General features: G+C 44.4%; 1 protein-coding gene across 1 annotated transcript; it reads right to left on the bottom strand.

Moving 5' to 3' along the window:
* Positions 1 to 1,407: 1,407 nt before the first annotated feature.
* On the bottom strand, positions 1,408 to 21,718 carry LOC115162585 (transcription factor E2F2). The gene is made up of 6 exons (XM_029714035.1): positions 20,907 to 21,718; positions 8,436 to 8,538; positions 7,965 to 8,184; positions 7,357 to 7,636; positions 4,319 to 4,553; positions 1,408 to 4,042 (listed from the first exon to the last, which is right to left on the bottom strand). The coding sequence occupies exons 1-6, from the start codon at positions 21,171 to 21,173 to the stop codon at positions 3,777 to 3,779; spliced, it is 1,371 nt and encodes a 456-aa protein (XP_029569895.1). The 5' UTR covers positions 21,174 to 21,718; the 3' UTR covers positions 1,408 to 3,776.
* Positions 21,719 to 25,933: the final 4,215 nt, after the last annotated feature.

Raw genomic sequence — 25,933 nt, 5'->3', positions numbered from 1 at the left:
GTTCAGCAGTCACCAGTCACATAACCTAATCATGGACACCTAGGCTGGGGGCGAATATTTGTTTGGTTGGGATTCAACTATTAATAATGATACGTACAGTACTTGTGGGAAGCTGTGTGATATTCCATTCTTCTAGATAAATCTAAGTTACTCTGATATTTCTTCATGTCAAAATAGAGCCTTTTGAATCCAAAATTCTATCTACACACACTTGAAGGGCACTTTTCCTAGTTATCTGGCCTTCTATGCCAGCCAGCTTTCTAGCCTCTCCTATAATTCTCTCATACTCACAAAGGCCTATAAGACACGACTGGTGAATGAAACCACCAGAATTAGTTTCCTTCCAGAATCACTGTTTATTTCTGGGCTTTTCCTTCTCCTTCATCATCTCCATTGCACACCAATGGGACAAACACGCCAGGACTTGTTTCGTTAGCTGGTCGACTAGCTGCCAGCCATTCAGTTAGGCAGATGGCTCATGCTAGATTGTGCTTCCCTTACAAGAGAAACAAAGCATTTAAGTTGAACTTCTAACTATCCTTTGATGCTTTTCATTGTCTTTGGAGAGGGAATGATAGTAGTTAGGTCTCTGCCCAACACAGAAACACACTTAGAACGACACCAATCAAATACACATTTCATCTTAGCGCTTTCTTAGCCGTGAAAGAAAGGTTTACTGGCCTGAGGTTACTTGGCTACCATGGCTGGAGAATTCCATTGTGTCCAGTTCCATCGTGACCCCTAACCCCTGACCTTAGCTTCATCCGCTATCTATTGTCTGCAGGTTGCCCCTGACAACCTTCAAAGTCCAAAGAATGACTCTGTGGCTTTTTATGTTTTTGTCCACCTGTCGTGGTGTAAGTTTATAGCTGCATCAGTGTTATTGTCATTGCTCATGTTGCTCTGTTCAGTCAAGCCATGGGAATGTCACAATTCATTGCATCAATGTGCCTAGACACGTCCTCAGTTCCTGTGCCAAATTCTAACACAGATCGGATTGGATAGTGATTTCCAACTAGATGTTGTGGAGCTAAGAAAGCTATACTGTATATGCTGCAGCATTATTGTAGTACATTTGTATTCAAGTCTATGTTGATACTGAGGTTTGTTTGAATCTGTTACCATATTAGCCAGAATTCTCTGCTTCGAGGATTAATTTGAAGCTAGTCTGAACAGGATTATTTGTTCATAAACCCGGAAAAAATGATAAGTGGTTCTAATAAACTCACTCTTATGAAAACAGTTTGGTTTACGATCAGACTTGACCAAGCACACCCTGGAACGGAGTTTGCTGATTTCCAGAGAGAAGAGAACGATGAGGTATCTACCATTGTCCTAGATTGGAGAACTGCTGCCTGCCATGAGAAATCAATGAATGATGTCATAGGAAATAGACAGAATCGCAAGTTTACACCATGGCTTCAATACTTTATTCATTTCAAACCAACCACAATAATAGAAAATATTAAGTGCCGCATGTCAAACAGAGACAGTTGCTCATTTACAATGGTCAGTAATTAAAAACATAAATGATTTCAGGAGAAAAATTATAAATACAAATTAAATTCTGTACAGTTACAAAAAATGATGCACAATAAAACATTTAAAATAAACCATTTTTGTATTCAAATTGTCTACAAATCTACAACTTTAAAAAACACCCATTTCCCAAACTTCCACACACACACACACAAACCACACGCACACAAAATAGTCAAGTTTGTTAGGACAGGACAATTGACTTAACCCGCATTGGGGAAGAGGCAGAAAATGTACCAACACAGAATTCATGCTCAAATACATCTTGAGCATTTTCCAGGTAGTCCCTCTGTGTTTCGGTGTGTTTTGTTCAGTTTGGTGCCTAACGAACACAACCCAGTCTAAAAGACAGAGGTAGAAATTTGACCTTGGCGTGTCATTTCGGCTCTTCTCCCAGGTTTAAAAATACCACACACACGTGGGGCCAAGCCTTCATAAAAAAAACCCCCACAAAAACAGAAAAAGACACAAAGTGCTCTTTGTTCCCTATTATGGGTGCATGGCGAGCGCTCAACAACACACAAACCACCATTTAAAATCAGACTTCATGTAGTTTCAAAAGAAGTGGGAAATTAAAATTGCCCTCTAGTTAATCTTAATTACTGCCTAAATCAAAACACCCGGATGTTGTTGCGTGTTATTATCCTTACTAGATTATTTCCTTGGAAATACAAGGTCATTTGTCACTACGAATTCTAGATACTACAAAACGCGATGAAATGCATCTTGATAGAGAAGCTTCACGGTGTGAAACCCAGCTGCCGATTCACAAGAGCAAAGCATGATATTCTAGTCAGTCACATATAGACTAGGGACCACTATGTAGATAGATAATATCAGTCACCAAAAAGACCCTGACTACATCCCAAATCGCACACTATCCCCTATGACCTCTGGTCAAAACCAGCGCGCTATAATCGGGCACAATTTGGGAGGCGACTTCTGGTGTCTTTGGCTATGGGTCCAGAACCGCTTCTAACTAACCTCTATGACAGGGGTATCAAACTCATTTTATGGAGGGTCGAGGTGTCTGTTGGTTTTAGTTATTGCCTTTCAATTTGTGTCCAATTAAGACCTAGACAACCAGGCGAGGGGAGTTCCTAACTAATTAAATGACCTTAATTCATCAATCAAGTACAAGGGAGGAGCAAAAACCTTGCAGATATGCCATGGAATGAGTTTGACACCTGTGCTCTATGAATAGATGTGGACACATTCTGGCATGGGAGGCAGAACACTTCACCCCCTGACCTTCCATAGAGCTCGAGGCTCGATGTAGTGACCAGGTCAGGTCCCCAATATAAATAGACGTCTTGGGAATACCCGACAACGACGCTCTACCCATACTCCTACACCTCGTTGACACGTCACATTAAGTTAGCGCCACAGACTCCATGTTTGGCACCTGGGTGGTGATCAGTAGGGCACAATAGTTGAATCCGTTTCGCAGCGGACAAAAGAAAATCCGTGTCCTCATTGGAGACGTTCAGTAGTACCTGCCCATTTCGCGTCGGTTTTAAAACATACAGTGAGTGATTCAACCTTCTAAAGCTGGCAAGTTACAGCTGACGTAATACAATGCTGCCCCCTATCGGCCAAAGATACGCACCATAAACATTTTGACTTTTGAAGTCACAAAGAAATCCTGAGAGTTATGAATATAACACCCCCAACCCAAAATGCCCGAGTTGATTTTTTGCCGGTCATCAGATTTGCATTAAAAAAAATGTGCCGTGTCTATATTTTCAAACAGCACATAGCATTTTCACACAGCACAGAATAGAAATGAGACGGACACAAAACTGTCCACTCTACAAATACACAAACCACAACGCTGAGAGCTTCATAAGCTGGACACACACAGCGCACACAAACACACAGGCCAGCGTCGATCCAGGCACTACCCTAAATCCAAACCCAAAAAGCATACAAATATATAAACAAATGGACTGACACAAGGGGCGAGCCCATAATGGGCCCGTTTTAGACAAATCATTAACACGGAACAGACATGGCTAAAGCAAAGGTTGATGCGTTCATAGTGTAACATTTCCCCTCACCTCTACAGAGGACACTACTCCTTCATGAATAGGGACAGGAGTTCTCTCTTGACCACCAGTTCTAGCCTATATTATATATACTCGGAGCCCTAGTTATTATAACGAGGGCTCAGAGTTGCTGAAGGTCAAGTAACGTGGTCGTAACTAGGCTGTGATCCCATCTGCCCTCTTCTTCCCTCAGCTCTGGAGCAGGTCTCCCAGGTCGTAGGTGTCGAAGAAGTCGGACACGCCCTCGCCGTCCTCCAGCCCCCAGAGGTAGTCGTCGTGGTCGAGCTGCGGAGAGAAGCTGGCGAAGGGGGCGTTGGGGTCGGGGGTAAACCCGGGGCCCGGGAGCTGGTCCTCGGTCATCTGGAGCAAGCTGGGGGGCAGGCCCAGGAGGCCCTCGACGTCCAGGAGGGTGGTGGTGTTGGGGAGGGATACCGGTGCAGGTCTGGAGAGTTCAGCTACAGGGAGGGCGGAGAGGGAGAGACGCTGTGTTAGTGTCTGGACATCCCTTTACAACACTCGGGACTGTTTAGAGGAGGCTGCAACGGTACAGAATGTTCAGATAGAACGGTATTGTGTTGAACAGCTACGACTGTCTGTCGCGTATAATTGGAAGTCGTATCAGGTCTATTCATTCTATTGCTATCGGCAACGTTCAGAACTTTTCACATCACGGAATAGACCTCAGCTGTATCAGACAAGACAACACAGCCCCCCCCCCCAGTTCAGCTTACCTTCCATGGGCTCCTGCTTGACGTCGGTGTATTGGGGCTCCTGTTTGATAGTGGTGTACTGTGGTGGTGCCATGGCGAGGGAGGGGGTGGCACTGTGACCCAGGGGGTGATGAGGGTAGTCTTTCCTGGGGGTGGTGGTGTTCTTGACGGGGCTGGCGTCCTCCAGGCCCTCCTCGGGACAGAGGTACACCTCAATGGGCCCGTTCTTACTTTTCAGGTAGATCTGTTGGGAGCCCTGTGGGTACAGGACAATAGGGAGATGTAACAATGATGCACTACGGGAAGTGAGGGATAGTGAGCAGGATTGGTAATTGAATGGGCTCGGTTTCAAGATGTCAGAAGGGTAAAGTGTCCTTCTTCGTTATACAAGAGAATTGGCTTAGTAAGAAAGTGTGTAGCATATCCTTGTAAGGAAGAGGTACAGGGATTGAAGTTAAGGTCTGATGGGCTCTCGCCCTTTGGACAGCTCAGGAGTTTTTTGGGTTATGATGACCTGCCTGGAAATGTAAAGACTACTGGAATTCTTTGTAATTTGGTTGTTATCACTAATTAAAAATCACTTGCCCAATGGGGCAACCACAGAGCAGGCACAACGTGCACACCCATGTCACTTACCCCAAGTAATAGGGGCGGCAGGTAGCCTAGTGGTTAGAGCGTTGGGCCACTGTTCCCCGGTAGGCCGTCAACCGAAAGGTTGCTGAATCGAATCCCTGAGCTGACAAGGTAAAAATCTGTTGTTTTGCCCCTGAACAAGGCAGTTAACCCACTGTTCCCTGGTAGGCTGTCATTGTAAGTAAGAATTTGTTCTTCTCTGACTTGCCTAGTTAAATAAAAAGGTTACACATAGGGCAATCCTTGGAACAGTCACTGTGTCCTTTTTCATGTCTGTTTAAGCTGTACTTCAGCTGTATTGTGCCACTGTTCAGTTTAGAGGTCGACCGATTAATCGGAATGGCCGATTAATTGGGGCCGATTTCAAGTTTTCATAACAATCGGAAATCGGTATTTTTGGACGCCGTTTTGGCCGATTCTGTTCTATTTTTTTTTAGACCTTTATTTAACTAGGCGAGTCAGTTAAGAACACATTGTCATTTTCAATGACGGACTAGGAACGGTGGGTTAACTGCCTTGTTCAGGGGCAGAACGACAGATTTTTACCTTGTCAGCTCAGGGATTCAATCTTGCAACCTTACGGTTAACTAGTCCAACGCTCTAACCACCTGCTTTACATTGCACTCCACGAGGTTACGCGAATACAGTAAGAAGCTATGGTAAGTTGCTAGCTAGCATTAAACTTATCTTAAAAAAACAATCAATCAATCACAATTACTAGTTAACTACACATGGTTGATGATATTACTAGTTTATCTAGCCTGTCCTGCGTTGCATATAATCGCTTAGGTAGACGTTGCTCCAACCATAAACATCAATGCCTTTCTTAAAATCAATACACAAGTATATATTTTTAAACCTGCATATTTAGTTAATATTGCCTGCTAAGATGAATTTATTTTAACTAGGGAAAATGTGTCACTTCTCTTGCAAACAGAGTCAGGGTATATGCAGCAGTTTGGGCCGCCTGGCTCGTTGCGAACTGTGAAGACTATTTCTTCCTAACAAAGGCAGCCGACTTCACCAAACGGGGATGATTTAACAAAAGCGCATTTGCGAGAAAAGCACAATTGTTGCACGACTGTACCTAACCATAAACATCAATGCCTTTCTTAAAATCAATACACAGAAGTATATATTTTTAAACCTGCATATTTAGCTAAAAGAAATCCAGGTTAGCAGGCAATATTAACCAGGTGAAATTGTGTCATTTTGCGTTCATTGCACGCAGTCAGGGTATATGTAACAGTTTGGGCCGCCTGGCTCGTTGCGAACTAATTTGCCAGAATTTTACGTAATTATGACATAACACTGAAGTTTGTGCAATGTAACAGGAATAACGTTTTGTTTTCGAGATGATAGTTTACAGATTCGACCATATTAATGACCTAAGGCTCGTGTTTCTGTGTGTTATTATGTTATAATTAAGTCTATGATTTGATAGAGCAGTCTGACTGAGCGATGGTAGGCACCAGCAGGCTCGTAAGCATTCATTCAAAATAGCACTTTGGTGCGTTTTGCCAGCAGCCCTTCGCAATGCATTGCGCTGTTTATGACTTCAAGCCTGTCAACTCCCAAGATTAGGTTGGTGTAACCCATGTGAAATGGCTAGCTAGTTAGCCCGGTGCGCACTAATAGCGTTTCAAACGTCACTCGCTCTGAGACTTGGAGTAGTTTTTTCCCTTCCTCTACATGGGTAACGCTGCTTCGAGGGTGGCTGTTGTCGATGTGTTCCTGGTTCGAGCCCAGGTAGGAGCGAGGAGAGGGACGGAAGCTATATTGCTACACTGGCAATACTAAAGTGCCTATAAGAACATCCAATAGTCAAAGGTATATGAAATACAAATCGTAGAGAGAGAAATAGTCCTATAATAACTACAACCTAAAACATCTTACCTGGGAATATTGAAGACTCATGTTAAAAGGAACCACCAGCTTTCATATGTTCCCATGTTCTGAGCAAGGAACTTAAACGTTAGCTTTTTTACATGGCACATATTGCACTTTTACTTTCTTCTCCAACACTTTGTTTTTGCATTATTTAAACCAAATTGAACATGTTTCATTATTTATTTGAGGCTAAATTGATTTTATTGATGTATTATATTAAGTTAAAATAGGTGTTCATTCAGTATTGTTGTTATTGTCATTATTATAAATAAAAGAAGAAAGAAAAAAAATCAGCCGATTAATCGGTATCGGTTTTGGGGGGGGGGGGGGTGTGTCCTTCCAATAATCGGTATCGGCTTTGAAAAATCATATTCAGTCGACCTCTAGTTCAGTTGGCAGAAAACATTTTTCAAACGGTCAGGTACTAACTGAACTTGTCTAGTAAGAAAAGCAATTTCTGTTATCTGTTGCAAAATGTTTTGCTACGGTGTGCCCAAATGAACACTACCTCTATCTATGACTAGATGACCACTCACCCCCGAGGACTCAGGCACCTCCAGCTTGGTTTCTGATGGGGCCTTGACGGCGATGACCGTCTGGTCCTGCAGGCTGGCTATAGACCTGATGTCCTGGTAGGTGACGTAACCTAGTTGTCCCTGGTTGTCCCTGTGTTCGGTCAACTCCTTGAGCTGGGTGCTGCTGGACGCGATCAGGTCTTCCAGGGCCTTCTCGGCCCTCTCCAGCTCTCCCAGCTCCTTCCTCAAGGCGCACGACTTCTCCCCGCTGCTGGCCGAGCCCTCGAACACGCCACCCACCCTAATAAAATTGTTTTTCATTTTTAATGACGAGCCACTACAGAGTATATACATTGTACATCATGGTATAGATAGATCATGATCAGGTGAAGTTGGAACTTTCAACACTTAAAAAAATTATTGTCTTTAGATTACAGAGCAAGATGGACCTATCAATAGTAGGGGCTAAGGAGTTGACATGGAATTGGGCCCACCTCCTACAGCCGAAGAATGAGAAGTTACTCATCCTAAGTGTCGACTTGTCCTAAATGTACTTGTCCTAAGTCTACACGTCCCGAGTGATATTCTCCTGAGTGTACTTGTCCACTTGTGCCAAGTGTCCTACTCACATCCACTGGACGTTGTTCTTGGACTTCTTGCGGATGAGCTGCACGCCCTCCAGCACGTTGGTGATGTCATAGATACGTCTCTTCTGCACCTCGAGGACCTCGGTGGCCCAGTTGAGGTCCAGCACGCCGTCAGGTGACTCGCTCAGCAGGCCAACAAACTTCTTGGTCAGCAGACCCAGGGAGGTGTCGTAGCGCGTCCGCTCGCCGGGGGACTTGGGCGCTGAGGGTCATAGGTCATACAAGAGATGGGGTAAGAGAGTGGATTTGTGTACGGTTTACGTATTCAATAATATGTGGAATATACATATGTGAACTCAATATTATGGATTGGCAAATATCTACATTGTAGCTTGTGTGTTTAAGTATAAAGAATGGATGGATGATTATGTTGTCTCGCTTTATGCAGCCCGTTACTTATTTGGTAATGAAGACAGTAGGGGGCAGTCTTTTTTCACTGATGCAGACACTCACTTTTGGGACTAGGGATGCTGGCTGTGGCCACACTCTCCTTTCCTTTGGGGGTCCTGAAGTCTGGGAGGTAGAGGGGGTCCTCCAGGTCCAGCTTCCTCTTGGCCTATTGGGGGGGGGCACAAAGAAGAGGAAAAAAGGGGTTAAAGACAGCTTGAGAAGGAGTATGTGTCCCAATAATATCTCCTTTCTCCTGAAGTTTGCACTCGTTCTCTACTCCCCACACATTTCAAATCACTGGATTGACAACGTAGGCATGGGCTAGAGAGTTTTGCACTATATATTTTTACCAATTTGTAAGTCGCTCTCCAATTTGTAAGTCGCTCTGGATAAGAGCGTCTGCTAAATGACGTAAATGTAAAATGTAAATATATCTCCAACCAATCATTTCCTTTCAAAGGGGAGTGAACAAGTGCACACTTTGTGAGAAAGGACGGATTATTAGGATGCAGGGAGTCTATTGGAACCATTCCCCAGTTTGAATGCTTAACAAGTCCACTTGACATGTAACTATGTCCTATAGAGCTGTAGATCATGAGGATAGGATGGTAGCAGGCCATAGAATAAAGCCCAGCCCGTCCACTGTGGTGTGAGATCTGTGCTGCCAGTATGCTAATGCTAATTGTGGCTGTGAAAAGCGACAGGTCGTAATTGTGGTGGTGGTCTCAAGAACTGTGACAAAGGCCATAACATTCTCAAGCACTTCTAATGGGGGGAGTGTGTGTGTTGATGTGTGTGTGATGTGCGTGCGTGCGTGTGTGCGTGTGTGTGTGGGACCTCCCCACTGCCCGCCAAACGCCACTCACTGACCACATCCCCGGTTTCTTCTCCTCCTCCCCCATGACCCCCTCACTCCTCCTCCTTTCCCCCATGACCCCCTCACTCCTCCTTTCCCCCATGACCCCCTCACTCCTCCTTTTCCCCCATGACCCCCTCACTCCTCCTCCTCCTTTCCCCCATGACCCCCTCACTCCTCCTTTCCCCCATGACCCCCTCACTACTCCTCCTCCTCCTCCTTTCACCCCCCATGACCCCCTCACTCCCCCTCCTCCTCCTTTCACCCCCCATGACCCCCTCACTCCTCCTCCTCCTCCTTTCCCCCATGACTCCCTCACTCCTCCTCCTTTCCCCCCATGACCCCCTCACTCCTCCTCCTTTCCCCCATGACCCCCTCACTCCTCCTCCTTTCCCCCATGACCCCCTCACTCCTCCTCCTTTCCCCCATGACCCCCTCACTCCTCCTCCTTTCCCCCATGACTCCCTCACTCCTCCTCCTCCTTTCCCCCATGACTCCCTCCCTCCTCCTCCTTTCCCCCCATGACCCCTCACTCCTCCTTTCCCCCATGACCCCCTCACTCCTCCTTTCCCCCATGACCCCCTCACTCCTCCTTTCCCCCATGACCCCCTTACTCCTCCTCCTTTCCCCCATGACCCCCTCACTCCTCCTCCTTTCCCATATGACCTCCTCACTCCTCCTCCTTTCCCCCATGACTCCCTCACTCCTCCTCCTTTTCCCTCATGACCCCCTCACTCCTCCTTTCACCCCCCCATGACCCCCTCACTCCTCCTCCTTTCCCCCATGACCCCCTCACTCCTCCTCCTCCTTTCCCCCCATGACTCCCTCACTCCTCCTCCTTTCCCCCATGACTCCCTCACTCCTCCTCCTTTCCCCCATGACCCCCTCACTCCTCCTCCTTTCCCCCCCATGACCCCCTCACTCCTCCTTTCCCCCCCATGACCCCCTCACTCCTCCTTTCACCCCCCATGACCCCCTCACTCCTCCTTTCCCCCATGACCCCCTCACTCCTCCTCCTCCTTTCCCCCATGACCCCCTCACTCCTCCTCCTCCTTTCCCCCATGACCCCCTCACTCCTCCTCCTCCTTTCCCCCATGACCCCCTCACTCCTCCTCCTCCTTTCCCCCATGACCCCCTCACTCCTCCTCCTCCTTTCCCCCATGACCCCCTCACTCCTCCTCCTCCTTTCCCCCATGACCCCCTCACTCCTCCTCCTCCTTTCCCCCATGACCCCCTCACTCCTCCTCCTTTCCCCCATGACCCCCTCACTACTCCTCCTCCTCCTTTCCCCCATGACCCCCTCACTACTCCTCCTCCTCCTTTCCCCCATGACCCCCTCACTCCTCCTCCTTTCCCCCATGACCCCCTCACTACTCCTCCTCCTCCTTTCCCCCATGACCCCCTCACTCCTCCTTTCCCCCATGACCCCCTCACTCCTCCTCCTTTCCCCCATGACCCCCTCACTACTCCTCCTCCTCCTCCTTTCCCCCATGACCCCCTCACTACTCCTCCTCCTCCTTTCCCCCATGACCCCCTCACTCCTCCTTTCCCCCATGACCCCCTCACTCCTCCTCCTTTCCCATATGACCTCCTCACTCCTCCTCCTTTCCCCCATGACCCCCTCACTACTCCTCCTCCTCCTTCCCCCCCATGACCCCCTCACTCCTCCTCCTCCCCCATGACCCCCTCACTCCTCCTTTCCCTCATGACACCCTCACTCCTCCTTTCCCCCATGACCCCCTCACTCCTCCTCCTCCTCCTCCTTCCCCCCCATGACCCCCTCACACCTCCTTTTGTCCTCTTTTCTTTAAAGAACACACAGGCAGCCTGCCACATTCCCAACCATCACATCTCACACTCCTTGCACGAGGCCTCCAGACAGACAGACAGACAGACAGACAGACAGACAGACAGACAGACAGACAGACAGACAGACAGACAGACAGACCTACTAGGATTAACCACTGCTATCATACACACTCTTATGGATGCACACAAATAAATAACACCACCTATACACACACACACACACACACACACACACCTCCGATTTTGCATCACACGTATTCACCACTATGCTACGGTCATTTTAACTGACTGCTATTCTCTCATAGAACAAAATGTATAAGATCTCCTAAGCCCGTGTTTACCTCGGACCTTATTTTCAGGGATGGCTGGACAAACCAGAGGGAACTTATTTCCGGGTTTTAGAACTACAAGCTGGCGAGCTCTATTAGACAACGCTGTGCGGACCTGATCCCACCTCCCATTTTAACCTTGCAACCTCAGTGGAAATGCCACCTGCCAATCAACATTGTCCCTCCCGTTGTTGTACAAACTAGTATGGCAAGCAAGCGATTGTGATAATGTAATTTATACCATGGAAAAGGTATAACCTACTTACAGTACATGTTTGCATCAAATGACCTTCTCCTTTAAAAATCGTGTAGTGATTATTAGTGCTGAGCGATTAACGGAAATGTCGAATATTTTTCGGTTTTTAAACAACTAATTGACGGACATTGGTTCAATTATTTGAATTCCATTTCATTCAGTATTTTTGTGAGCTCAATGCACACATTGCGCAGTTTCTGTAGATAGATCAAGCCTGAACTGTGAGATGTAGTAGAGAGTTGTAGTTTCCAACAGACCAATATTCTACAGTTTAGCGCAGAAAACTTGGTAATTATTACAATTACCATAATCCATTGCACGCCTACCGTTCAGTTTATTTATTTTTAAATATGCCTGCTACCTAAAAGAGACAGAAGAATGCCGATAGAGAGGGATAGAGAGCAGTTGCTTCTCGAGGTATCTCTACCAGAAAAAAACATGATCTAAGTGATTGATAGGTGGTTGATAGAAGTCATAAAAGTATGCCATTTTTACTTTAAAAAAAATGGTGATTTGGTCAGACAGCATAGGCAGCAGCTCTACAAAATAGTAAGGTAAAGTAATGTGAATAAATTATAGTTATTAACTGATAATCAGTAATGGGCAGTGACTACCATGATGTGACTTTTATTAGGCCCAATTGTTTTATCCTGTGTTGTTACAGCATTCAACACACATAATGTCTTGTGCATTTAATGTAAAAAAATTTTTTAATAGAAACCGAAATTAGTGACTATTTTCTTATACTCGAACCGAAACTGAAACCAAGCTCAAAAAAGACTAATCGCTCAGCACTAATGAGTAGATAGATAGATATAGTCAACCTGATCAGAAACACTATGCTCACAACCTGAATCTTCTAAAGGGTGTCACTGATGTATTTTGTTAGACAAATACTAGGCCTATATATTGCTATTACATATACATATACACACATACACACATACACACATACATACATACATACATACATACATACATACATAGACTTCAGAACACCCCCATACTGCAGCAATGGCATGCCCCACACCATTCCAACACACTAAATTAGGACCAGATTATAATGAGCTCAGTGGCAGTGGGGGGGGGAGGAACCAAGCAGAACATTGAACATCTGCCCTGGGGTACCGCATGTACTGCTGGTTGAAGACAGAGAGGGAAGTGGTGTTTACCCCCCACAGATGTGTTTACCCCCCCCCACACACACAACTCCATATCCCCATAATCTCGTTTTACAAACCACACACACGCCAGATCACAGTTGGAGAGAGGGCATGTCAAATGAGACTATGCTCTGCTTCAGTGTGGCTACAGACACAACCCAGCATGTGCCACGAAGACCACATGTCCACAAGCTACAAATCAAACCATGGTATAAACTATGTGACGCATGTCATGATCTGACGCTGCAATAGGCCTTATGTACTAAGTCAAGTCATTACAGTACAACTAGGCACACAGACTACAGGGTAGAATTAAACAAATGTGTCGTTTTAACTTTCAACTATGGTTTTAAATTGCACCGGTTCTCTTTTTTCTAACCATGAATAGGTTCGAATCCAGGCTGTATCACATCTGGCTGTGATTGGGAGTCCCATGGGGGGGGGGGGGGGGGGGGGGGCCCAGCGTCGTCCGGGGTAGGCAGTCATTGTAAATAACAATTTGTTCTTAACTGACTTGCCTGGTTGAAAAAAAAAGAAAAAAGTGGCCTGTAAAAAATTCCTATCCCTTAGTAAACCATACTTTACTACAGTAGATCTGAGAGGAGATCTGAGAATGTGAGCCGCATGTGGATTTGAACTCAACCATGAGAGAGAGGGATAAAGGATGACATTGTCCCTCTGTCTTCCACCACATGTCCGCCTGTCTGTCAGTGACATATGGCACAGGCACACACAGCAGGTGGCAGGGAAAGACAACAAGAGAACCTGTCTAACCCTTCTAGCACACACACACCCAAACATTCATTTCAGGGGCTACTATATATTGCTATTACTAGGCCTAGGCTAGATTATAGTCTAACTACTGTACTTGTCTTTCACACACAATCGCATCTGTTAAGATTCTCGTTACACCAACTTGGAGGTAAAGCAAACATTAGTCGTCTACCAGTAGGTCTACTACCTATGGTAAATACAAAACAATACATTTGTAATAAAAGGTATAATGTTCAATTTATTGTCTAGTAGTGGGCTTGTTCGTTCCCCTCTAACTTGTTCAACCTGCATTAAGACATGACTTCTCCCTTTGACCAATAATGAGGAAGGAAATGCCCAAGTGGCTAACTAGAGGAGCGATTGAGGAAAGACGGCACCGATCACACTCATAAAATCTTTTCAGACCACACCTCAGGGATTAAAATGTGACCCTTTGTCCATCTTCTGGAGACTAGTCTAAATACAACCTGTCAAATAAACCCCCAGAGAAGATGACATGTGGCGGTTAAAATGGCCGCCTTGCATTGCATCTATCTCGAATGGGCCTCCCCTTGAACATTTTACCACAGTTTTGCCCTGCAGCTTTGCAGGGGCCCGGCTTAGGCCTGTGAGTTTGTGTTTGTAGTGAGGTTTTGGATGGGGAGTCAGCGCTTTGCCTTTTGGTGTGTGAAAATACAAGGCCTATGTCAGCTAGCATACCACAGGCGAGGGGTAAATTATTTTTTTATTTTTTTATTTTTTTTTTTTTAAATCACTCAACCACCAAATGCTAACACCACAAAGTTACGTACAGAGAGATACAGAACATAATGAGTCACACACACAAGCAATAAATTAAGCTAAAAGTATGTCATGCTCAAACATAGTGTGTTAACAGCTAACTACAGCAATTGTCAACACATTAGCAGGCCATTGCAGGCGATCGACTTAAGCACATTTACATGGTCCCGTGTGGCTCAGTTGGTAGAGCATGGTGTTTGCAAGGGTTGTGGGTTCGATTCCCACAGGGGACCAGTATGAAAAATCCATCCATTCTTTATCTCCATGACACATTGGGTCATAATGTCTCAACCCACAGCCGTTATTGCCTCATTCTAAGACAGCGACTAAGCGTCTTCACCCTAAACGGGCATGTAAGTTCAGCTGTCCTTCCACCCCTCTAACCCATGCCATTTCAACAGATATGACTGGATTTTCTCCAGAGGCATTTCACAAATCTGTGTCACATGAAAATAATGCTTTCAACAGACTCACTTCTAGTTACTGGTGTGTGTGTGTGTGTGTGCGCGCACGTGTGTGTAAACCTTCTCTCTCTTCAAACACCAGTTCAGTTACGTAGAACCTGACTTCCAAGACAAGGACAAGTTGTTTCAATATGTGTGACAAAAAGACCCATTCAACAGCAAGCTAGCCTGTGTCCCTCACACATAAAAAAGACGGCCCCATTGAGGGGAGCATGCCACTGGGGAATGAAGAAGGCCAAAAAGAGAAGGGGGAACTCAAGATAAGAGAGAAAGAGAGCTTTTGGCTGGAGTGTAAACAAGGGGCAAAGTGGGCAATCTCAGCACCCTGAGCCCTAGCCTGAACAGAGGCTCACCATGGGGGTCCCAGAGAGGGGTGAGGGCATAGGCAATGATGACATGAGGTAGTGATGTGTGGGGGTGAGAGAGATCAGGGGGTAGCTAGCAGGTCACCGAAACCTACAGTACCAGTCAAAAGTTTGGACACACCTACTCATTCCAGGGTTTTTCTTTATTTTTACATTGTAGAATAATAGTGAAGACATCAAAACTATGAAATAACACATATGGAATCATGTAGTAACCAAAAAAGTGCTAAACAAATCTAAATAGATTTTATATTTGAGAATCTACAGAGTAGCCACCCTTTGCCTTGATAACAGCTTTGCACACACTTGGCATTCTCTCAACCAGCTTCATGAGGTAGTCACCAGGAATGCATTTCAATTAACAGGTGTGCCTTGTTAAAAGTTACTTTGTGGAATTTCTTTCCTTTTTTTTATTTGTTATTTTTTAAACCTTTTTTGTGTTGTTTTTTTTCACCTTTATTTAACAAGGTAGGCCAGTTGAGAACAAGTTCTCATTTACAATTGCGACCTGACGAAGATAAAGCAAAGCAGTGCGACAAAAACAACAACCCAGAGTTACACATGGGATAAACAAATGTAAAGTCAAAAACACAATAGAAAAATCTATGTACAGTGTGTGCAAATGCAGTAAGGTTAGGGAGGTAAGGCAATAAATAGGCCATAGTGGCAAAATAATTACAATTTAGCATTAACACTGGAGTGATGGATGTGCAGATGATGATGTGTAAGTAGAGATACTGGGGTGCAAAAGAGCAACAAAAATAACATGGGGTTGAGGTAGTTGGGTGTGCTATTTACAGATGGGCTGTGTACAGGTACAGTGATCGGTAAGCTGCTCTGACAGCTGATGCTTAAAGTTAGTGAGGGAGATATAAGTCTCCAGCTTCAGTGATTTTTGCAATTCGTTCCAGTCATTGGCAGCAGAGAACAGGGAGGAAAGGCGGCCAAAGGAGGTGTTGGCATTGGAGAATATGTAGCGAAGGCCAGCCAACTAGAGCATACAGGTCGCAGTGGTGGGTAGTATATGGGGCTTTGGTGACAAAACGGATGACACGTTGATAGACTACATCCAATTTGCTGAGTAGTGTTGGAGGCTATTTTGTAAATGACATTGCCGAAGTCAAGGATCAGTAGGATAGTCAGTTTTACGAGGGTATGTTTGGCAGCACGAGTGAAGGAGGCTTTGCTGCGAAATAGGAAGCAGATTCTAGATTTAATTTTGGATTGGAGATGCTTAATGTGAGTCTGGAAGGAGAGTATACAGTCTAACCAGACACCTAGGTATTTGTACCTTGCCACATTTTCTAAGTCAGAACCGTCTAGAGTAGTGATGCTAGGCGGGCGGGCAGGTGCGGGCAGCAATCGGTTGAAGAGCATGCATTTAGTTTTACTAGCATTTAAGAGCAGTTGGAGGACACGAACGGAGTGTTGTATGGCATTGGTCCTATATCGACATAACCTGAAAGGCCGCTCAGCAAGGAAGAAGCCACTGCTCCAAAACCGCCATAAAAGAGCCAGACTACGGTTTGCAACTGCACATGGGGACAAAGATCGTACTTTTTGGAGAAATATCCTCTGGTCTGATGAAACAAAAATAGAACTGTTTGGCCATAATGACCATCGTTATGTTTGGATTAAAAAGGGGGAGGCTTGCCAGGCGAAGAACACCATCCCAACCGTGAAGCACGGGGGTGGTAGCATCATGTTGTGGAGGTGCTTTGCTGCAGGAGGGACTGGTGCTCTTCACAAAATAGATGGCATCATGAGAAGGAAAATTATGTGGATATATTGAAGCAACATCTCAAGATATCAGTCAGGAAGTTAAAGCTTGGTCGCAAATGGGTCTTCCAAATGGACAATGACCCTAAGCATACTTCCAAAGTTGTGGCAAAATGGCTTAAGGACAACAAAGTCAAGGTATTGGAGTGGCCATCACAAAGCCCTGACCTCAATCCTATAGAAAATGTGTGGGCAGAACTGAAAAAGTGGGTGCGAGAAAAGAGGCCTACAAACCTGACTCAGTTACACCAACTGTCAGGAGGAAGGCTACCCGAAACGTTTGACCCAAGTTAAACAATTTAAAGGCAATGCTACCAAATACTAATTGAGTGTATGTAAACTTCTGACCCAATGGGAATGTGATGAAAGAAATAAAAGCTGAAATAAATCATTCTCTCTACTATTATTCTGACATTTCACATTCTTAAAATAAAGTGGTGATCCTGACTGAGTTGCTGCGTGGGGTGCAGAGCTGTTGGCCGGGGTAGGGGTAGCCAGGTGGAAAGCATGGCCAGCCGTAGAAAAGCGCTTACTGAAATCCTCCATTATCGTAGATTTATCGGTGGTGACAGTATTTCCTAGCCTCAGTGCAGTGGGCAGCTGGGAGGAGGTGCTCTTATTCTCCATGGACTTTACAGTGTCCCAAAACTTTTTGGAATTAGTGCTACAGGATGCAAATTTCTGTTTGAAAAAGCTAGCCTTAGCTTTCCTAACTGACTGTGTATATTGGTTCCTGACTTTGTTGCGTGGGCTATTCGATGCTAATGCAGTACGCCACAGGATGTTTTTGTGCTGGTCAAGGGCAGTGAAGTCTGGAGTGAACCAAGGGCTACATCTGTTCTTAGGTCTACATTTTTGAATGGGACATGCTTATTTAAGATGGTGAGGAAAGCACTTTTAAAGAACAACCAGGAATTCTCTACTGACGGGATGAGGTCAATATCCTTCCAGGATACCCGGGCCAGATCGATTAGAAAGGCCTGCTCGCTGAAGTGTTTTAGGGAGCGTTTGACAGTGATGAGGCGTGGTCATTTGACTGCGGGCCCCTTACGCACGCAGGCAGAGGCAGTAATCGCTAAGGTCCTGGTTGAAGACAGCAGAGGTGTATTTAGAGGGCAAGTTGGTCAGGATGATATCCTATGAGGGTGCCCATGTTTACAGATTTAGGGTTGTACCTGGTAGTTTCCTTGATAATTTGTGTGAGATTGAGGGCATCTAGTTTAGATTGTTGGACGGCCGGGGTGCTAAACATATCCCAGTTTAGGTCACCTAACAGTACGAACTCTGAAGATAGATGCGTTTGAGCCAATCAGTTGTGTTGTGACAAGGTAGGGGTGGAATACAGAAGATAGCCTTATTTGGTAAAAGACCAAGTCCATATTATGGCAAGAACAGCTCAAATAAGCAAAGAGAATCAACAGTCCAGCATTACTTTAACACTTTTTGGGTTACTACATGATTACATTTGTTATTTCATAGTTTTGATGTATTGTCTATATTCTACAATGTAGAAAATAGTAAAAATCAAGAAAAACCCTTGAATGAGTAGGTGTGTCCAAACTTTTGACTGGTACTGTATGTGTCAAACTGAAACCCGAGAGCACTCCTTGAACTCGGGAGTAAAACTCTGTCAAACATTTACGAGTTAGTTGTAGTATCATACTCACAGGAAACAGTATTTCACAGCTCACCAATCATTCAAACATCATAGCAGCAACCACTATAAATATGACACAGTGGGGATATATCCTCTCAGGTTATCCTTAATGAACTATTAACGCTAGATTTTGCTTCCACTTGAGTGTAGGAGTGCCCTAATACAATATCAAGGTGAATATGACTAGTATGACGTTGGCGTTTGACCAGTTGTTAAGTTGTAAGTATCCATGAAAACTGTGAAGTGGTCCTATATGGCTCAGTTTGGTAGAGCATGGTGCTTGCACTGCCAGGGTTGTGGGTTCAATTCCCGGGGCCACCCATACTTAACATGTATGCAAGCATGACTGTAAGTTGCTTTAGATGAAAGTGTCTGCTAAATGGCATACACTATATAAGTATCTGTGAGTGACCCATATTTGAGGTGAATTCTATTCCCATTTTCCCAATGAGAATGACTTCAGCGGGGAGAAGGATAATGGCTCCTTCACAGTGTAACCCAACGTGTTTACGAGTAACCGGGCATGGCAAGAGGATGTCCTGCTCTACCACTATTATCGTTACCAAGTTTCCAGGGCAAGTATAGCCTCTCTGCCCACTGTGCTTCACGGACAATATAAAGAAATGGTTGCCTGCTGAGGCTGACGTTTTGTTGTTATTCAGAACTAGTGTCCGGATAGAGTTATTGTTTACCATAACTAGGGTCAGGGGGTTTTCTGACCACTTTAATTGACCCGACGAGAAAAAACCCTGGGCCCCAGTTATAGGCTATAACTAGTTGCAACTTGTAATCTAGCGGTAACTAGTTTTAGAACAAAATGTTCCTGGTCATTAAAAGCTCATGGTCCTAATCCTAAAAGTAGGATAGAGAGGGGCGATGAATACCCTGATCGCCTGTCCTAGTGCCTTGGTCAGACTTGGCCTAGAATAGGAAGTAGACATTAGGACAATGGCGAGTAATACACAATGGAAATTGCATTAGTCCAGACATGTGACGAGCCAAGTTAATGTCATTGTATTAGTGCAGAGCACAGGAGTAGTGCTCTCCTCAATATTTAGTCCTAAAGACAATATCAGCCTGGATGCACACACTGAGCCCTGGGTGTGTGTGTTAATCAGCAACATGTCATTATCTCCCTCAAGACTACTCCTGTGTGTGTGTGTGTGTGTGTGTGTGTGTGTGTGTGTGTGTGTGTGTGTGTCATGTTTGAACATTCAAATGATGTAAACTCCCAAGAAAAGTGAGTGGTTGTCCAGCTGTGACCTGTGACCTTTGTGGATGGACACAAACAGGTTGAGCAGGGTGTATATGACCTGGCTTGGTTGGTTAGTGACAGCTGGGGGCTATGGCTAAACAATGTGTTAAGCTAAATCGCATTTTCCAGCAAATTACTTGCATTGGCTGATTGGGCATTATGAAATAAGTTCCCTGTCCAGATGGTGCATTTCCTCATTCATGTAAGGTTTAACTAACATGGTCCAAGTACATCAAGACAGTCGTGAAGAGGGCACGACAAAACCTATTCCCCCCTCAGGAGACCGAAAAGATTTGGCATGGGTACTCAGATCCTGAAAAGGTTTTACAGCTGCACCATCGAGAGCATCCTGACGGGTTGCATCACTGCCTGGTATGGCAACTGCTCGGCCTCCGACCGCAAGGCACTACAGAGGGTAGGGCGTACGGCCCAGTACATCACCGGGGACAAGCTTCCTGCCATCCAGGCGGTGTCAGAGGAAGGCCCTAAAAATAGTCAAAGACTCCAGCCACCCTAGTCATAGACTGTTCTCTCTGCTACGGTACTGGAGCGCCAAGTCTTGGTCCAAGATTCTTCTAAACAGCTTCTACGCCCAAGCCATAAGACTCCTGAACAGGATTTTGCATTGCCCCCCTCCCCTGCTGCTACTCTCTGTTATCTATGCATAGCCACTTTAATAACTCTACCTACATGTACATAATTACCTCGATTACCTGGACACAGGTGCCCCCGCACATTGACACATTAACTCTGTACCGGTACCCCCTGTATATAGCCCCGCTATTGTTATTTACTGCTGCTCTTTAATTATTTGTTATTCTTATCTCTTACTTTTTGAAACATAACTCGATATTTATAATGACAAATCTCCCTGTGCTTGACAGTTTTTAAATGTCAAGCACAACTCCGATAAATGTATTCATACCAGTGGAATTTAAAAATATTTTGCCCATAATTTGGCGTATTGTATTGTCAGTAACGTTAATTATCAAGTGGATAACAGTAATATCGATTGTTGGTAGTTTAAAAACTTTTAAAAAGTCTTACCGGGAGTCTGCCGGAGGATGATCTGATGGGTTTAGCTTCAGGTCCATGAGGAGTTGCATAGAGGCAGTTCACCCTTTGTTCGGCCGCTGTAGTGTTGCAGATTTGGGTGAAGTATCCAGCCGGTACCGAGTTCATCGGTGAACTGCATAACCCGGTGCTGAAGAATTCTGTTTTCACTCCAGACAAAACTTTATTCTGTGAACACGACAGTCCTCCTACAGCACCTCGGCCAGACGCAAGAGAAACGCCTTTGGGCAGCCGCATCATTTTAGTAAATTTAAATAACGACTGTGTTCAAATTAAAATACGTTTAGCTAGTAGCAAAACTCAAATATTCCAGAAAACTGTATTCACGACAGTGAATGAAAGGAGTTGGGAGTCTTTCCGATACGAACGGGAAACGATGTCTCACAATTCGTAGCTAGTTTGATAAAAGCCCGAAGAATTTCATAAAAATACTATTTAGTTAATAATGTGCAAAATGCATAAGTGGAATACCTAATCACCAGAGATATCCTTTGCTTGAGTATTTTCTGAAATTAAACGACTTGCATTGCAACCGATATTATCCTTGACGTGTCCAGTTGAAAGAGAACGTAGACTTTACCTAGCTAGCTAATTATTTAATAGCTAAATAAATAAAACAACAAGTATATTTGCAAGTCCAGAATGGACAAACTTTGAAGATTACGTCTTGAGAAGCAGAATCCTCCAGAAATACAAAGTTTAGGAGTATTTTTCAGATTTTCCGTAGAGGAGATACTGCCACTGTCGGGTTCTCTGTCCAGCTAAAAAGCTTAGCTATTGATACAAGGGAATTGGAGTTCGGAAGAACTGCTTTTTTAGCGCCAAATTTCGCCCCGCGAAATTTGGATCTCCCGCGGTTAGAGCGCATCTTTCATTGGTCCAAAGCGAGTTGCGATTGTTACATGCCGCATATATTTGCATAAAACAGTTGGCGCGGGGCGTACCCAACCTTAAAGGAATAGTATGTCCATGTGAGGTCATTTTAGGGACAAAGTTAGCCATTTCGAATCAAACATTGTTAAACAATAACATGCTTTTATAACCTACTATATGAGGAGCAAATGAATCTAGATATTATTTTCTCTCTATAGAGTGCAATTATGTAGGCCTAGTCAACCCTGATGTTATTATTTATGTATTTTACCTTTATTTAACTATGCAAGTCAGTTAAGAACAAATTCTTATTTTCAATGACAGCCTAGGAACAGTGGGTTAACTGCCTGTTCAGGGGCAGAAAGACAGATTTCGGGATTTCAATTTGCGACCTTTCGGTTACTAGTCCAACGCTCTAACCACTAGGCTACCCTGCCACCCCAATTATAGACCCCCCCCCATAATATCTCATTGTAAGAAAAACGAATCTGAATCAAATCAGCCTTCCTTTTAGTAAACAGTGTATTTCATATCCTTAATAAAACAATCAAGGGAAGTTCTATGTGAGCAATTTGATGAGTAAGAAGTTTAATCGAATGACATCTGCTGCTCACTAGTTCACAAAGAGAAAAGGAATCATTCCTTGAAGACATGCCCACCCTCCACTCCCGATTGACCCCCATAAGCCTCCAGATATGACACAGAAATGCCCCCCCCCCCCCCCCCCCCCCCATTATAATGCAAATTTCACATGAAGTCCTATTGCTTGTCTAGTCTGATCCCAGATCTTTGTTCTGTCTTGACAACTCCTATACTCATTGTCATGATAAACATGGCAACGGCCATAGGAGTTGGCTATACAGCGCTCAATAAATACAGTGAGCCAAATGTGTTGAGAAATGGGCAACTCACATCAACAAGTTGATAATGGCCTTGGCGATGTGTTTGTATAATTAGCTAATTGTGCATACATCTAGCCTGCTGTAGTTGGCAGACACACTGCAGTGACTTTCCCATGCATGTGGTGAAACTACTCCAGTGCATTTGGAAAGTATTCAGACCGATTGACTTTTTCTACATTTTGTTACATTACAGCTCATCAATTTACACACAATACCACACCATAATGAAAAAGCAAAAACAGGTTTTTATACATTTTTATAAAAACGGAAATATTACATTTGCATAAGTATTCAGACCCTTTACTCAGTACTTTGTTGAAGCACATTTGGCAGCGATTACAGCCTTGAGTCTTCTTGGGTATGACGCTTCAAGTTTGGCACACCTGTATTTGGAGAGTTTCTCCCATTCTTCCCTGCAGATTTTCTCAAGCTCTATCAGGTTGGATGGGGAGCGTCACTGCACAGATATTTTCAGGTTTCTCCAGAGATCGGGTTCAAGTCCGGGCCACTCAAAGACATTCAGAAGCTTGTCCCAAGGCCATGCCTGCGTTGTCTTGGCTGTGTGCTTAGTGTCGTTGTCCTGTTGGAAGGGAAACCTTCACCCCAGTCTGAGGCCCTGAGCACTCTGGAGCAGGATTTCATCAAGGTTCTCTCCTTACTTTGCTCCGTTCATCTTTCCCTCGATGCTGACTAGTCTCCCATTCCCTGCTGCTGAAAAACATCCCCACAGCATGATGCTGCCACCATCATGCTTCACTGTATGGATGGTGCCAGGTTTCCTCCAGATATGACGCTTGGCATTCAGGCCAAAGAGTTCAATCTTGGTTTCATCAGACCAGAGATTCTTGTTTCTCATTGTCTGAGAATCCTTTAGGTGCCTTTTGGTAAACTCCAAGCGGGCTTTCGTGTACCTTTTACTGAGGAGTTTCTTCCGTCTGGCCACTCTACCATAAAGGCCTAAATTGTGTCGTGCTGCAGAGATGGTTGTCCTTCTGGAAGGTTCTCCCATCTCCACAGAGGAACTCTGGAGCTCTGTCAGAGTCACCATTAGGTTCTTGGTCAACTCCCTGACCAAGGCCCTTCTCCACCGATTGCTCAATTTGGCTCTAGGAGGAGTCTTGGTGGTTCCAAACTTCTTCCATTTAAGAATGATGGAAACCACTGTGTTCTTGGGGACCTTCAATGCTGCAGACATTTTTTGGTGCCCTTCTCCATATCTTATATAGAAGGTGTGTGCCTTGCCAAATCATGTCCAATTAATTGAATTGGACTCCAATCAAGTTGTGGAAACATCTCAAGGATGATCAATGGAAACAGCATGCACCTGAACTCAATTTCGAGTGTCATAACAATGGGTCTGAGTACTTATATAAATAAGGTATTTCTGTTTTTATTTTTAATACATTTGCAAACATTTCTAAAAACTTATTTTCACTTTGTCATTATGGGGTATTGTGTCTAGATTGATGAGGGAAAAAAAATATTGAATCCATTTTAGAATAAGGTTGTAACGTAACAAAATGTGGAAAAAGTCAAGGGGTCTGAATACTTTCCCGAATGCACTGTGCATAAGCTATGTTGTAAACAGGAGCAAAACTACTGCCAAATGGTTCAAGAGGAAACTACTACATTATAAACAGCTGCAGGTCCTGTATTGAAATGTTACCCAGGGAGAGATCTTGCAGTGTGTGTGTGTGTGTGTGTGTGTGTGTGTGTGTGTGTGTGTGTGTGTGTGTGTGTGTGTGTGTGTGTGTGTGTGTGTGCGTGCGTGCGTGTGTGTGTGTGTGTGTCTGTGATCCAGTCAGCATGCTGGGTTGTTTGCTCCCTGCAAGGTGAGGGTCAGTTAATCTGTTTCTGTGTTTGTACCCATTTGCTTTTGGCCCTATAATGATAGTGTGAAATACCTCACAATATGGGGTCCAAATAAATAGACACAAACAGGTGCTGTCAAGCTCTATTATATGCAGTTGGCCTGATGAATTCCATAATGAAATGTGTTACAAAGCCAACAAAGCAGCAGGTCTCTCATGTCTCTCAGGCTTATATCAATTCATGCTCATTTATATTACAAAAATGTATGTATGGCCCTGCGTTACATCCCCCCCCCCCCCTGCTTGGTTTATCTAGCTAAAGCTAGTCGCATTCACTATAAGTATTTATGTCTCATTCATTCACTAGCAGTGTGTATATCTGATAACACTTTTAGTTATCAGATCGTCTACAAGTCTACAGCATACACCGACATGCCATGGGAATACAGTATTACCATCTTGTGGTTCAGTGAGGCATTTTATATACACAGCAATAGCCCAAAGCATAAAGAGTGATACTATCTACAGATAGTTTAATTGTGTCTCGTTTACTGAGCTTTACACTTCTCCTCTTGTGGTTCTTCTGCCTTCAAGTTCATGACTGAGTGTGGGCAGGGGAAGGGAGGGGATGACAGATGGTTAATGTGACTCGTTATTGTTTTCTTTGTACTCCTCTGTCAATATAAATGAATTGAAATAAAATTGTGATCACAAAAAAATGTAAAAGATTATCTAGGTTTGGCTGTTGTTTTTTTTTTGTTTTTTTAATCAAACGTATACAGGCCCTTCGGGTGCCTGCGTTCCCCCCCCCCCCCACTGGGGGCTGGGGGCTGGAGAGCTAAGCGACAAGAGACTAGAATCTGGACACATCATTTAGCCTACCATGCCACCTGCTGGACAAATATGGCATCTAGCACAGCCATTAGCCCATCGTAGGCACGCAACACACACAACAATGGCTGTGTCACACAGGCAGCGAAATTCGGATATTTTTCCACTAATTGGTATTTTAACCAATCAGATCATCATTTGCCAATAATTGGGAAAAAGATCAGAACTGGGCTACCTGTGTAAACGCAAGCTAATGGGCCTGAGACAGCTTTGTCCAGAGGGATCTACTACAAAGCAAGATCAATGACTTAGCAAGCTAACTTGCCAAAATATTCTGAAATAACGTTTTATTTTTTAGAAAGATATGCATGAAATGGGCATGTCTACTTGACTCAAACCAAAACACATATCTAAGTTTAGGTTTCTTAATGAACAAGAAAATCAATAGTTATTTTAACCTTTATTTAACTAGGCAAGCCAGTTAAGAACAAATTCTTATTTACAATGCCAGGCTACCAGGGAACAGTGGGTTAACTGCTTTGTTCAGGGGCAGAACAACAGATTTTTACATTGTCAGCTTGGG

This window comes from Salmo trutta, chromosome 25 (assembly GCF_901001165.1).
Source record: "Salmo trutta chromosome 25, fSalTru1.1, whole genome shotgun sequence".
NCBI lineage: Eukaryota > Metazoa > Chordata > Actinopteri > Salmoniformes > Salmonidae > Salmo > Salmo trutta.
Note: the sequence above shows the minus strand (reverse complement) of the source record. Positions and strands in the feature narration are given on the sequence as shown.

Excerpts from the sequence above, each read along its gene's own strand:
- LOC115162585 (XM_029714035.1), bottom strand. The coding sequence starts at position 21,173 with ATGATGCGGCTGCCCAAAGGCGTTTCTCTTGCGTCTGGCCGAGGTGCT. Across the intron at positions 4,554-7,356 it reads AGGTGCCTGAGTCCTCGGGG|GGCTCCCAACAGATCTACCT; the intron begins GTGAGTGGTCAT and ends CTGTACCCACAG. Across the intron at positions 4,043-4,318 it reads CAAGCAGGAGCCCATGGAAG|CTGAACTCTCCAGACCTGCA; the intron begins GTAAGCTGAACT and ends CCCTCCCTGTAG.